The sequence below is a fragment of the Anabrus simplex genome, chromosome 1 (assembly GCF_040414725.1).
Source record: "Anabrus simplex isolate iqAnaSimp1 chromosome 1, ASM4041472v1, whole genome shotgun sequence".
Lineage (NCBI taxonomy): Eukaryota > Metazoa > Arthropoda > Insecta > Orthoptera > Tettigoniidae > Anabrus > Anabrus simplex.
The window spans coordinates 986,285,506-986,300,782 of record NC_090265.1 but is presented as its reverse complement, the minus strand read 5'-3'; the positions used below and the strand labels follow the sequence as shown (position 1 = coordinate 986,300,782).

The 15,277-nt window shown below is 38.0% G+C and overlaps 1 protein-coding gene across 29 annotated transcripts in view; it reads right to left on the bottom strand.

Moving 5' to 3' along the window:
- The window catches only part of syd (JNK-interacting protein syd), a 648,626-nt gene that overhangs the window by 218,852 nt on the left and 414,497 nt on the right, over positions 1–15,277 (bottom strand). For all 29 annotated transcript variants that reach the window (XM_067136859.2, XM_067136850.2, XM_067136852.2 and 26 more), the window contains one exon: positions 14,714–14,935. In XM_067136859.2, coding sequence (XP_066992960.2) covers positions 14,714–14,935 — 222 coding nt within the window. The remainder of the gene's footprint in view (positions 1–14,713; positions 14,936–15,277) is intronic.

Below are 15,277 nucleotides of genomic sequence, written 5' to 3'. Positions count from 1 at the left end.
AAAAATTTAATGATCTTGGATGTTTTCTGTCCGTTACAGGCTAAAACGTATAATTTTGTAAAATTTCAATTATCACTTTTCTTCTGGCAGATTATGCCGCAATCTGGATTTTGGGCGAGGCGGGTAATAATTAGGACTTTCAAGAAACTAAACCAAAAATTATGCAGATGGTCATTATTACCCCTTAAACGGAAAGGTGTACGAAAATTTCGTCAAAATAGTCGATGTAGAGGCACACAGTCGTTACGATTTGATTTATATAGATAAGGAATCTGCTCCATGGAAAACACCTTTTGGGCTATGTCCGCTGGACTTAACCTGCAAAACTGACCATTTATGATATCTTCCTTATTAATCCTCCTGACGAAAAAATGCACATGAAAAAAGTTTTAGAGGTGGAATTCCATCACGTTTGGTCGATTTCCAGTCAGGTTGGTCTTGCTCTGTATATATTGTGGAAGAGTAAAATCACCATTTCGGTTCCCTATAAACAGCCCGTCCATTCCGGAACATGAAATGTTATTGACCTTTAAAACCTACTTATGGACAGGTGGATGCTAAATATAAAGTTTGGTTTGAATATCTTCAGTAGTTTTCAAGTTGTAAGGAATACGCTTTACACGCACCCGCTCGTGAGTTAAGTCCGATGGGACTTGTACCGAAAAACGGTCCGTTAATGATATCTCCCTTATTAATCCTTGTATCAAAACGATGCACATGAGAAAAAAGGTCTAGAAATTAATTTCCATCAAGGTAGGTAGATTTCCATTAAGTTTGGTTGTGTATATTTTGTGGAAGTGCAAAATCACTGTTTCGGTTTCGTATAAACCCCCGGTCAGTTCAGGGATTTAGAAACAATATTTGCCCTAAAACCTATCAAGGACAGGTGTATTCTAAATATGAATCGTGGTGGAAATACATCCAGTAGTTTCTAGCACTGGCGTACATACGGCGTAATTAAGGAAGAAAATAATACAGTTAAGAAAGTTGAAAATTAATAGAAAATGGATTATAACTGAGGACAGCCGGATAACGACAAATATGTAAATGCCAAGTGAATGTATTGGAAAATCAAATGCCCCTCAATAAATCATGCTGGTGTGAGTTATGGATATAATAAAGCGGTAACAGAGGAGAAATTTAGGTGCAGTGATTCTTAGGTAAACAAATAATAAGAAGATGACTAATGGTGATATTACTTAATCTATTCGAGGGCGGTTATAACCTCCAACGATATTCCGCCAATATCCCGCAGATAGGCCGATTGACGCCTCTCTTGCCTTCTACCCAAGGAACAACCACGAATTTAAAAGCATGATGAGAAAAATGGCAATACGTTACTTCCCTGCTGGCATGCAGTCAGAGACGTTGCCATGGTAACCTGTAGGTTCGCTGTCGGTCTGTTGGTCACTCAATGCAGAGCATGATACCAGCAGAAAATTGTAAATTTCTCCGTCATGTGAAGAGTAAGGTAAATTATGAACATAACGAAAGTTGTTTATAATGAAGAGACGTTTCATGTACGGTAAACGGAGTTTACAGAAAATCAATAGTATAAGAGAAAATGGAGGAAAACCATAATGGTTTTCCTATAAACCCCCCGTCTATTAAAAGATTTTAAAATGATATGCACATCAAAACCTTCCCCGGGATGAGTATACTCTAAATATGAAGTTTGGTTGAGATCTATCCAGCCGTTTCGACGTGATGGTGGAACAGACAAACAGACAGACAAAAAAACAGACACAAAAAGTACAAACCACCGATTCGGTCTTGAGTTGACCTAAAATGGATAAATATCTGAAAAATTGGCAAAACAAAAGAAATTACATACAGCGGACCCCCTACAATTTTATTTATATAGATTAAGAAAATAGGGCAGCGGGTAAGTTATTACGAACCAGAGTAGTGAAAGGATTATTAATGTCAAGATAGACACCAACCCAACTTTTTTTTTTTTCTTTTTTTTTTTTGCTAGTTGCTTTACGTCACACTGACACAGATAGGTTTTATGGCAACGATGGGAGAGAGAAGGCGCAGGAATTGGAAGGAAGCAGCTGTGGCCTTAATTAAGGTACAGCCCCAGCATTTGCCTGGTGTGAAAATGGGAAACCACGGAAAACTATCTTCAGGGCTGCCGACAGTGAGGTTCGAACCCACTATCTTCCGGATGCAAGCTCACAGCTGCATGCTCCTAACCGCACGGACAACTCGCCCGGTACCCAAACCAATGTCCACCACAATAGAGCAGGACTATATGCCTACTAGTTCAGCAGATGAAGAAGAAATGAAAAGAATATATGAAGAGATAGGAGACATAATACAATATGTAAAAAGTGACTAGAATCTAATTATGATGGGAGACTGGAATGCAGTGGTAGACCAAGGAAGATAAGAGAATTTGGACTGGGACAAAGAAATGAAAGAGGAAGTCAGCTGGTTGAATTCTGCACTGATCATAACTTAGGGCTTGCTAATACTTGGTTCAAATACTGCAAACAATGGCTATATGTGTGTACAATGGAAAGTATCAAATAGAACTTCATTATCATCGAAAGCGACTTTCAACCTATTAGGTCGTGTTACGTACATTTAGTACGTGATGAAGAGATGTTAAGTACAGAACAAAAATGGGCAACCAGACACCAGTGGGATCCGAACCCACAACCTCCCGATTTCGCGTCGGTTGCTCTGGTTGGCCATTTTTGTTCTGTACTTAACATCTCTTCATCACGTACTAAATGTACGTAACATGACCTAATAGGTTGAAAGTCGCTTTCGATTACAATGTGGTCGTGAAAACTCAATATTCATAGAACTTCATTATGATTACGCAGAGATTCAGAAACCAGGTGTTGGATTGCAAAACTTTCCCAGGGGGAAACGTGGACCCTGACTACAACTTGTTGGTGATTAAATGCCATCTGAGGTTGAAGAAATTGAAGAAAGGAAAGAACGCAAGGAGATGGGATATAGACAAGTTCAAAGAAAAGAGAGTGAGGGATTATTTCAAGGAACAAGGACTAAATGAAGCTGAAGAAAACACGATAGAGGAAGAGTGGACAATTGTGAAGAATGAGATCAGTAGGGCTGCTGAAGAAATGTTAGGAAGAAAGGAAAGAAAACCTAAGAATCAATGGATAACTTGGGCCTGATTGATGAATGACAAAAGTACTAGAATACAAAAAATATGAAGAGGGCAATAAAGAATACAGGGAATTAAAGAATGAAGTGGATAGAAAGTGCAGGACAGCTAAGGAAGAATGGCTGAAGGAGAAATGTCAGGATGATGAAGGTTGTATGGTCCTATGAAAAGTAGATGCTGCATACAGGAAATTCAAGGAAACCTTTGGAGAAAGGAAAGCAAAGTGTATGAATATTAAGAGCTCAGATAGAAAACCATTTCAAGGGAAAGAATACAAGGCAGAAAGATGGCAGGAACATATCCAACAGTTGTATCAAGGTAAAGGCGTAGTTGATATGGTTCTGGAACAAGAAGAGGCTGTTGATGCTGATGAAATGGGAGACCCAATTTTGAGGTCTGAATTTGACAGAGCTTTGAGAGACTTAAATAGGAATAAGGCACCTGGAATATATGACATTCCTTCAGAATTACTGACTGCCTTAGGATAAACCAACATGGCAAAGTTATTTCACTTAGTGTGTAGGATATACGAGACAGGAGAAGTGCCATCCAATTTTTGGTAGAATGTTGTTATACCCATTCCCAAGAAAGCCGGAGCTGACAACTGTAAACTACTGCACCATTAGTAGGGGCCTTATTTTTTGGTGAAATAAAACTGTTGATTTCGGTGTTAAAACTGACACTATTTCGGTAGGTATTTCGTGAAATAAATTGTTATACTGATTGATGTTTCCTGCGAAATCTTCCTTGTAGTAGCGTATGGCGTAAATGTAACTAACTTTGTGATAAGGGGTTTTAAAGTAAACTCTTGTAATATATCATTGTTATTAAATCTTAGAAAAACCAAATATGCAAATTGTTATAGAAATAAATATATAAATCACTAAAAAAAACTCCATGGCACTACAGCCCTTGAAGGGCCTTGGCCTACCAAGCGACCACTGCTCAGCCCGAAGGCCTGCAGATTATGAGGTGTCGTGTGATCAGCACGACGAATCCTCTCGGCCGTTATTCTTGGCTTTCTAGAGCGGGGCCGCTATCTCACCGTCAGATAGCTCCTCAATTCTAATCACGTAGGCTGAGTGGACCTCGAACCAGCCCTCAGGTCCAGGTAAAAATCCCTGTCCTGGCCGAGAATCGAACCCGGGGCCTCCGGGTAAGAGGTAGGCACGCTACTCGTACATCACGGGGCTGGCATATAAATCACTGATACTTCGAAATGAAGTTAGGTGATCTGCCCTGTGATATACATTTATACATAGCCTACATTTTTAGATGTTGAATTACTTGTCTCCAAAGTACGAACTAAGCATGGTTTCAACATTATCAGGATGCAGTCAGATTGTGTCTTTGTGTAAGCAGAGACGCTCCTCTCGCTGACCACATTAGATGTCGGAAACCATAAAGCTTGCGAACACTTGGATGTAAATTCACTGTGGTCTTTTATAAAACCTCCTAAAACTTTGCTAACACTGTCTTCTTTCACTTCCTCAACCAGATGTGCTTTCATTGAATGTTTCAAAGTAATGTAGCTCTGGAAGATGTTCATGGATATGCTCTTTTTCCCCGGTCGGGGCTGAGTAGCTCAGATGGTTAAAGTGCTGGCTTTCTGACCCCAATTTGGCAGGTTCGATCCTGGCTCAGTCCGGTGGTATTTGAAGGAGTTCAAATACGTCAGCCTCGTGTCACTAGTTTACTGGTACGTAAAAGATCTCCTGCGGGACAACATTCCGGTATCTCGGCGTCTCCAGAAAATGTAAAAGTGGTTAGTGGGACATAAAAACAATACCATTATTACTACTCAAACAGGCGATTTATTTACAATAGGCCTACCAATACCATCTTATTTTACAGTGAAGACAGATAAATAATACAGATAAATCTTTCCTTTAATATTCATTCTCTTCCTCATGCCAGGATTATCCTATTTTTCTAGAGGCATGTTGGCTTGCATGAATGTATCTATTACAAATTGCTCTCTATAATTTTTCAACACCTTTACGATATGTAAAGTATGGCCGATTGTTATTGGCCGCTTGGAATTATGTTCATTTGCTTCATTCTGATTCTCTGCACTGTATATCGTAGCCTACATTTCAACTTCACGAATATTACCGGTACACTATTGATACATTAGAATCTTTCTTGCAATGTCAAATACATAGAACCCCTCACTGTTGTATTCTTCGGCCCTCGAAAAACCTGTTGTGACTTCAGTTTTCGACATTTTTATACTTATGTTGGACATTGCCGATAAAGGTTCGTAAGTAACGAACTCTCATTGCGCACTGCTGTATCTACGACCGGTCTTGTATCTTGTTACGACCACAACGCTATTTGCTGTAATCGATAACAGATATTGATTTTTATCGACTGCCTTAGAGATTGCGGAACTAAATACACATACTTTCAATACACAGTATATACCGCTTTGTGTGCATTTGTGTGGGGAATATACAGCGCTATCAAGCAAATGAGAAGGAAACTACAATAGTCAAGTTCTCAGAAGCATTTAAACGTTTATTGGAGAGCTCTTCTGGTGCCATTTTGCATTTTTCACACCAAATGGTATATTTTGCGATTATTTGCACAATTCGCGCAATAAATCAAATTTTGCGATATTTTGCGAGTTCATTTTGCTAAAATACAGTATTTTTAGTACCTGGGAAGTCATATATAGACAAGAAAGAAGATATCAAAAAAACTCGTGCATATCGTTATTACCAAAAAATACGGCCCCTAACCATTAGTTTAGCATCTCACACCTGCAAAATTTTAATATTATTTACAGAAAAATGGTCATACAAGCTAAAACAGAGTTGAGTGAAGATCAGTTTGACTTCAGAAGAATTATAGGAACATGTGAAGCATTCCTGGTTTTAGGTCCGATCTTAGAGGACCAAATGAAGGACAAGCATACATATATGGCGTTCGTAGATCTACAAAAAGCATTCAATAATGTTGACTGGACCAAGCTATTTGAGATTCTGAAGATGATTGGAATAGGAATGAGGCAAGGCTGCAGTTTTGTCTGCCTCCTTTTTAATATTTATATAGAACAGGCAGCAAAGGAAATCAATAATAATTTGGAAAGGGAATCACAATCCAAGGAGAGGAAATCAAAACCCTGAGATTTGCCAATGATATTGTTATTTTATCTGAGACTGCAGAAGATCTAGAGAGGAATTGCCAAATAGTATGGACAGAGTCTTGGGTAAGGAGTACAAGATGAAAAATAAGTCCAAAACAAAAGTAATGGAGTGCTGTCAAACAAATTTAGGTGATGCAGGTAATATTAGATTAGGAAATGAAGTCTTAAAGGAAGTATATGAATATTGTTACTTGGATAGTAAGGCAACTAATGATGGCAGAAGTAAGGAGGGCATAAAATGCAGACTAGCACAAGCAAGGAAGGCCTTTCTTAAGAAAAGAAACTTGCTCACTTCAAATATTAATATAGGAATTAGAAAGATGTTTTTGAAGACTTTCATCTGGAGCATGGCATTGTATGGAAGTGAAACATAAACGATAACTAGCTTAGAAAGGAAGAGAATAGAAATTTTTGAAATGTTGTGTTACGGAAGAATGCTGAAGGTGAGATGGATAGATCGAATCAGGAAAAAAAGATATAGTGAATCAAATTGGTGAGAGGAGATCGATTAGGCTAAATTTGACGAGGAGGAGGAGGAGGACAGAATGATAGGACTCATCTTAAGACACACAGGACTTGTTTAGTTGGTGTTTGGGGGAAGTGTAGGCAGTAAGAAAGGTAGGGGTAGACCAAGGTATGAATATGACAAGCAGATTAGAGCAGATGTAAGATGCAGCAGTTATAGCTATGACCTCGAGAAGACATCATCCCAGCATTTGTCCAGAGTTTGGTTTCGAAATGAACCTAAGAAATGGCTGGATAATATGGTTTGTGTTAATTGGATATTTTACTGTATTTCCATTCAGCATGAATTAAACTGATGAAAGTACTTACTACTGTAGTTGTTTCTAACTAGTTTACTTACTTGAAAACATACTAATCTGAATTTAAATTGAAAAATATGAAAATTAATATTCATTAAATAAAATACACAATCGTCGGACCTTGTACTCACACTTACTTCTTACCTGCTTACTTACACATACGTTATTTGATGGGCGCCAGCTACAACTCAGTGCAGCAATAATAGAATGAGAATCTTGACTATCTCTAGGGTGTGGGGTAATAAGCTTACTTTTGACAACATACCATATAATTTCTGGGAAAAGGAGATTGGCGTTCGGTTTCCCCATTAAATTTGAGGTTAAGAAATTTTACTGTATAAATGAAACGAAAGATTAATTTGATAGAACAAAATGTATCCTTGAAATTGTATATAAAAATAGCAAGTCTTGTGTGATAAAACAGATAAGAATATGAAATTATGACATTGCAACTGAAACTGAATTCTTCTTGACTGGATATTTAACAATTTTATACGAAATATATCCCTCACTGGTTCACTTGAGTGTACCTTCAACACTGAGTGTAATTACGCTGTATTCTTTAGATCTGGTGTTTACTGTAGATGTGTCACGCCTAATTTGGTGATGTATGCATGTGACTGCTTCTTCTCCATGTCATATGACTTCTTTGTAAGTCTGTATGGTATGACTCCATTGCAAGTGTATCCTTCTATGACACCATCACTGTTCAGTTAATGGCCAACTGTGGCCTCTCCTTCCAGTAGAATAATGACTTCTTCACTGTTCAGCTTTCGTTTAACTAATGACTCCCATTGACTGACTGAGGCCATTCTATCTCATTCATACTCTGAGCAACTGTCGCCTCTCCTTCCAATTGAATAATGACTGACGCTACAAGATGCAGCCACCTTATATAGACGTTAGGTTGACGCACCTACGTAACCTCCAGAATTAACGTAGATGCTGATTCCCATAGAGAACCTAAAATATTTGTCCTGAATGAGTAAATTTATAATACCAATATAATGGTCCGTTATTGGACATTATAAATTTTCTAGCTAACTCATTCTTGGTAGCCTGCGTTTCGCCCTCGTGTGCTAAGTTAGGCTCGTCAGTTGGGACTTAGCACATCACCCAAGACGCAAGGCTAGAGCATACCCTGGAGGCCACTGCATAGGCTATTTGAAGCCACCAGCAGTGCCAATGCACTATGAGAGCTATGTCTCATTTCCAAAAATAGATGCCTGCCTGCCTGGCCATCAAATAGCGTAGATGCTGATTTCCATAGAGAACCTAAAATATTTGTCCTGAATGAGTAAATTTATAATACCAATATAATGGTCCATTATTGGACATTATAAATTTTCCAGCTAACTCATTCTTGGTTGCCTGCGTTTCGCCCTCGTGTGCTAAGTTAGGCTCGTCAGTTGAGACTTAGCACACCACCCAAGATGCAAGGCTAGTGCATACCGTGGAGGCCACTGCATAGGCTATTTGAAGCCACCAGCAGTGCCAATGCACTATGAGAGCTATGTCTCATTTCCAAAAATAGATGCCTGCCTGGCCATCAAATAACGTAGATGCTGATTCCCATAGAGAACCTAAAATATTTGTCCTGAATGAGTAAATTTATAATACCAATATAATGGTCCTTTATTGGACACTATAAATTATCCAGCTAACTCATTCTTGGTTGCCTTCAAATAGCCTATGCAGTGGCCTCCACGGTATGCACTAGCCTTGCGTCTTGGGTGGTGTGCTAAGTCCCAACTGACGAGCCTAACTTAGCACACGAGGGCGAAACGCAGGCAACCAAGAACGAGTTAGCTGGAAAATTTATAATGTCCAATAACGGACCATTATATTAGTATTACCTCCAGAATTAACCATGATCTACTCCCACCTAGCCTCAAATGTTACCTACAATGGTGAAATAACCCGGGGCGGCCTGGTTTACTTAAAGAAACTGAGTGCATCGCTAAATGCTCAGGATGTCGTAGCAATGACTCTGCATTTACTCCAGCAGTACTGCACGATGTAACAACGTCATATCCACATCTCATATACAGCAACTCTTTACTGTACATGTATTTAGTGTTAATCTACACACTCGTATATATGAATACATTTCGTATATATGAATACATTTAACTACAATCATGCAAGCGACAAGCATTGCAGAATTGAATAATAATTATAACACAATAATAGTAATCTCACAAATAAAATAATAATAGTACGGACATAATAATAATAATAATAATAATAATAATAATAATAATAATAATAATAATAATATCATCTTGTAACGGGATTTGAACCATTACACTACGCATATTGCTTTATGTAGAAATCAGAAGTTCTTTTCATTTCTTAAAACATATGTAAATATTTCAGTATTGATTATTATTTATTTTAACATTTCAGTGCTATGGATCATCTCTCTTGTCGTTAATGCAGTCACTGTGGTCACTGGCTCCAACTTACTACTGAAACTTTCTTCTCTCGTTGCCTATCCGTTTCGGATGTTGGCGATCATGATGGCCATTTTCGTCCTGTTTGTGGCAGCGCGGAATTTGCCCAATTGTTCACCGTAATGTTCTTATACGCAGCGGTTATTAAATTTTCCATATAATTTTTCTTGAATGATACATTATGATACCGGATGTAGTTTTTCACCTGGGACCATACCATCTCAATAGGGTTTAACTCGCAGTGATAAGGCGGGAGACGTAGAATCTGCCGACCTGCCACTTTTGCCATTTCATCTGTTCTGTGCTTATCATACAGAGCCTTATCCTGAGAAGCGATGTGCAAAAATTCTCGCTTGAGCATCCCGTCCTCAAAAGATATTTGTTTTTTACAGAACCACTGTACGACGTCTTCTTTTCGCCAAGAAGCCACCCGAAAAGGCTTCAACTTACGGGAATGATAAGCGGAATTATCCAGCACGATCACTGCACTTCGGGAGTGTTTCCGCCGTGTTTTTATGGCACAAAAATGTTAGTTCAGCATTTGGAACAAAACCATGTTCATTACCCGCATGGACTAAGGTGAATTGCAGTCCTCTGCTTTTTGGTGGCCTAAGTCCCGAACTCACCCCTTCAATGGCGGCCTGCCGTGCACTTTTCCCTGTCGTATTCTTCCATTCTTTTGTCACTGTCTGCCCAATATTTACCCACGATTCATCTGTGTAAATTATAGCTTTATTTTGTGCCCTCAAACGTTTTATCTCCCTGAAATATCTGTGCCTCCAATTAATAATTTCATCGGTTTCAAGGAAAGCTGCTTTATTACCCCATCTTAATTAATGGAAGCCTATGTCGTGTAAGAAGCGATACAACGTACTTTTGGAAAATCGTGGCAAAGAATCTTCCCCATTTACCCGGTTCAAAATCATGTTCAGTGTCGGTGGTATGTTAACAAATAAAAGAGAGTGAACCACCCGACGCACTCCACTTTGCACAATTTCACCACATTTAATTTTCCTTGCATTTTTCTGCCGTCCTTATCTTTTTTGCCTTTTTTGCGGGTGTTCGCAAAGGACCACGTGTGTTCCTTTCTTATAGCATAGATTGTTCTTTCGGAACAACCTGTAGCTTTAGCTGTTTCACTGACTGTGCTAGTCACATTCATAGTCTTTAAAAATAATCCAGGACACTCATTATAATATTGCATTCTTTTCCTCTGAGTTTACCTACGGAATGTTTCTTTTCAATCTGACGATCCATTGTACATCTCTCTGCACTTTTTCTTCGAACTAAGAACCCCCCGCACGAGCATGAACTCACAACTACATAGACTACACAAACACAACAAACACAATCCACTTGTCCTCAAGAACTATACATTTGTCACTGATCTTTATTTAATCAATCTTATAATACTGATTAAATGAACACCATTGCACACGGCTGTCAGTATATATAAAACCTCACTGTTTGGGAGATCATTACTGGCCAGCCAGCTGAGTCACTCGTGAAACGTAAACAAACGAGACGTTCGCCCTGTTAAAAATTAAGAGATAACGAGATCAGGACTTGAGGTATGATTTAAAAGTAACTTCCATATCCGAAGATCATTTGCTTCGCTTTAACCACGCCATGATCCTTTTGCACTTTTTCTTCAAACTAAGATCTCCACGCACGAGTACGAACGCCCGAACCACACAAAAACGAAATACACTTGCCCTCAAGAATTGTACTTATGTCACTGATATGTATTTAATCACTATTATACATATTACTGACAAAATGAGCACTGCACTGCATGCGACTGTCTGGAAATGTTAAAAGCGCATGTTTGGGAGATCACTACCGGTACTTCAGCCAGCCAGATAGCTAGCCGAGTCACACGCGAAACCAAAATTCAAGGAGACATTCTTCCTGTCACAAATTAAGAACTAAGCAAGATAAGAACTTTGGGATTGTATTAAAAATAACTTCCATATCTGAAGTCTATTTGCCTTGCTTTGAATCCCCCATGCAAATTCAATAGGAAAGACGCTGGCCAGCGACTGACTTTTTTGTGCCTGCACATAAAAATGCCTGAACATGACTGAAAATAAACACATATACTGCATTTTGTTATCATTTAAATTTAAAAATAAACTTATCTACATCGATCTGAAATGTTTCTTTAAAAGCAGTGAAAAAATTAGGAAAATAATGAATATAAAACAGGAGTTATGACATGATAAGTTCTAAGCAATGAAGATTTGGCATTTAGCGTAACTTTCCATTATATTACCATTTTCACGCTAGATTATTTTTTTACATTCTTTTTTTAACGGCATCAAATGTGCCTTGAAATTCTGTACATAACACGGTATTCATCCATTTTAACCGATTACATTCTGATTTACGGATATTTGCCAACCCGTTGCATTAGAGTAGGACAGCGCTACCGGCAAAACATGGGAGAAGGAAAGAGACGGAATTATCCCATTACTGCTAAGGTTGGAACGCTCTATAGAATTAAATTTCTGATCATTTATGTCTTATACATTTTTACCGTACCGGCTACAATAACAGAGATATTCATGAATTTTGATTTTTGTTGCCAAGTCCATATCAACGCCGAACAAAGAAAAAATGGGTAAAAGGAATTTAATGAACTTCAGTATGTAAATTCAGGGAATAAGGCACTACAGTCTAGGCTGTAAATAATGTTATTCATGCTGCATGAAATGGCAGTTTAGGGGAAAGTGCCTAAAATTTAATTTTTTGTACCTATGTTATTGGTCTTATTGAAAAGTATTACATAACAAAAGTTAAAGAGAATACAATTTCCGATCATTTATGTCTTATAGAGTTTTACCGTACTAACTATGATTAACATAATTAATTTAGACTAATGTCGCTTAGTCCATATCAACACCGAGCATTGCTAACATGGAAATATTGTTCAGTCATGTTAACTGGCAATGGTTTTTGTCATGATCGTTATAAGGTGTAAAACCACGTGGTCCATGTCGACAAGGAAAATAGTGAAAATGATTTTAAGAAATGAGGAAAAAGCATAAAGTAACGATCGCCTGAATAATAAGACAAGAGGGAGTCATGAAAGAAGGAAGGAATCCCTTTACATTAGATGCCCTAATATCAGAAAGTCGGAAGAAAACTTAATGCAAGGGCCTACGATATTGAAAGCTTGAAAAACTGATCAACAATAACATTACATTGACCATTGTTGTGACGAGATTTGTCTCTTTTTGTTGCAACTCATCTCTGATAAATGGGATTGCTGCTGCGTCCCGAGGAAACAGCCTGCCTGAAGATTGGCGGAAAGTAGCTGGGGAGTTAGATAACTTTGCAAGTGCTGTATGATTATTCCGTCAATGTCGGGTAATGCAGCTAGCTGCAGCAAGGAGAATTGTAAAGATGACTACCAAAATGAGAAAAGGACTTGAAGGAACGTAATGAGAGGAGGAAGGAGGACTCTTTTTACATTGGATACCCTAATATCACAGTCAATAGAAAACTAGATGTGAAGACCTACAATACAGGAACCAGACACTAGGCTTTCTTTAATACCAGAAGGAAGAGAGCAAATCAAGATCAACAATAATACAAAACAATAAACTTCAAAGGGCCACGGAGAGCAAGGAAGCAAGTACGTCATAACAAGAAAACTTAACGTGAGGGCCTACGATATTGAAAGCTTGAAAAACTGATCAACAATAACATTACATTGACCATTGTTGTGACGAGATTTGTCTCTTTTGTTGCAACTCATCTCTGATAAATGGGATTGCTGCTGCGTCCCGAGGAAACAGCCTGCCTGAAGATTGGCGGAAAGTAGCTGGGGAGAGGCATGCCCACATGTGCTCCTCAGAATCTGGGGAACAACATGAGGGGTGAACAAAAAATATGATTATGCACATGCTAAGTAATTATTCTGACATCAATGGGTACTTCAGCTACTAATTGATATGTCCTGAGTCATTCGCTGTGCTTCGTCTTGCAGGCTTACTTTACATGTTGGCATTTTCTCGTTTAGAGTATTTCTTATTCATTGATTATAATAAAGGGATTGCATTTCTTCCTATTTGTATTTATTGTACCTCTTCTCCCTCTTTTTCTTTCTTTTAGTAACTTGTTTGGGATTAGAGTGATTTTTTATAAAAAGTTTGAATCTGTGCGTCACACTTAGCTTTGAAATACTTCGTGAAGGCAGGTTAGCCTGGGAGCATACAGAGTGATTTTGATCAAATCTCTGAGAATTTGTTAACCACAGATTCAAAATCGCCAGCTGTCACGTCATTATGTAAACGTGCATTTCAGATTTTTCTTATATTCATTGATGGAACATTGTTCTGCTTGCTCATTGCGATCATGGATCCATTCAAGTTCTGTTTTGACTGTGGTTGGTAGTAGGTTATAATTACTTATGGTCTACTGAGATGCGATGATTTGTCTGTACATTTCAGGATGTGCTCTGCTAATATGTGCATTGACTTATGTATAGCTCCCCACAGCGGAGGCAAGGAAATAGGTTTTTACTGTCTATACACGACAAGTTACTGTTCAAATAAAGCAACTCCGTTGAACAGGGTAAGGTTATATATTCTTCGTTTAAAAACTCCATTTTCATTTAGAGAAAAATAGGCGGTAGCTTGATTGATTGACTGATTGCCTAAACAGCTTATGGCAGCCAAGCTCCAGTACGCGTACAGCTGTTATAATAGGTACATACACTGTTTAATTTTACATAACATAACTGATAAATCTTGGTAATGACACACAAATTACTAATTTAAATAAGGACACTATTATAAAATAAAACAATACCAATTAACAAACTTATAAGAAAAGTGTCAATTTAACCTAAATTTTCATAAAATAAAATATGAAGGCATCTAGCAACTGATATAAACAAGAAGTTATAAAACATATAGATCAGCCATAGATGAACTGACCACGAAACTCATAGAGAGGCATAAAAACATGTCCATACACAAAGGATATTCATCCAAAAACAAAATCAACATACAATCTGAGAGGAAAGTAGTCTAAAACAAATATAAAACATAAAAAATACCAAGGACATATGACTCCAGCATCATATCACATCCACAGCCTTCTCTATGTACAAACTTGATATATTTACCTTTATTACTTCCATTTGGAATCTGATCAGGAGCTTCACTTCCTGTGGCACAGCTCACAAATGATATTTTTCCAATATTAGGCTCTTTATCGCCTTCTCCATCCTCCATGTCCTGATTGTCAGTCTCTTCTTCATTCTCCTGCTTGTTATCCTGTTCTGTCTGCTCCAGGATGATCTTGTTGTTCAAATCATCATTTACAACATAATCACTTTCTTTTGCACCTAAAGATAAAATAAAAATAAAATTAGTATGTGTCAGACAAAATATTATACCCATGTTTTCACTACAAAAACAACTTATTTCTGAGATCCTTAGTTGACTTGCAGTTTCTTTCTACAATGAAAGTTCATACAACTGGTCTACGGAGATATATAGTTTATAGCTAGGACCCTAGAATTTTATTTTTACTTTTATTTTTCATCTGAAAAGTTGGAAATGGTGCAGAGTGGCAGCTGAGAACCTTTGGCAAGTAATATATTGCTGCTTATGAATGGAAACCTCTTATGTAACAAAATACTGATTTTACAGCAGAGCAACAGAACTGTCCAATGTGAATGAAAATG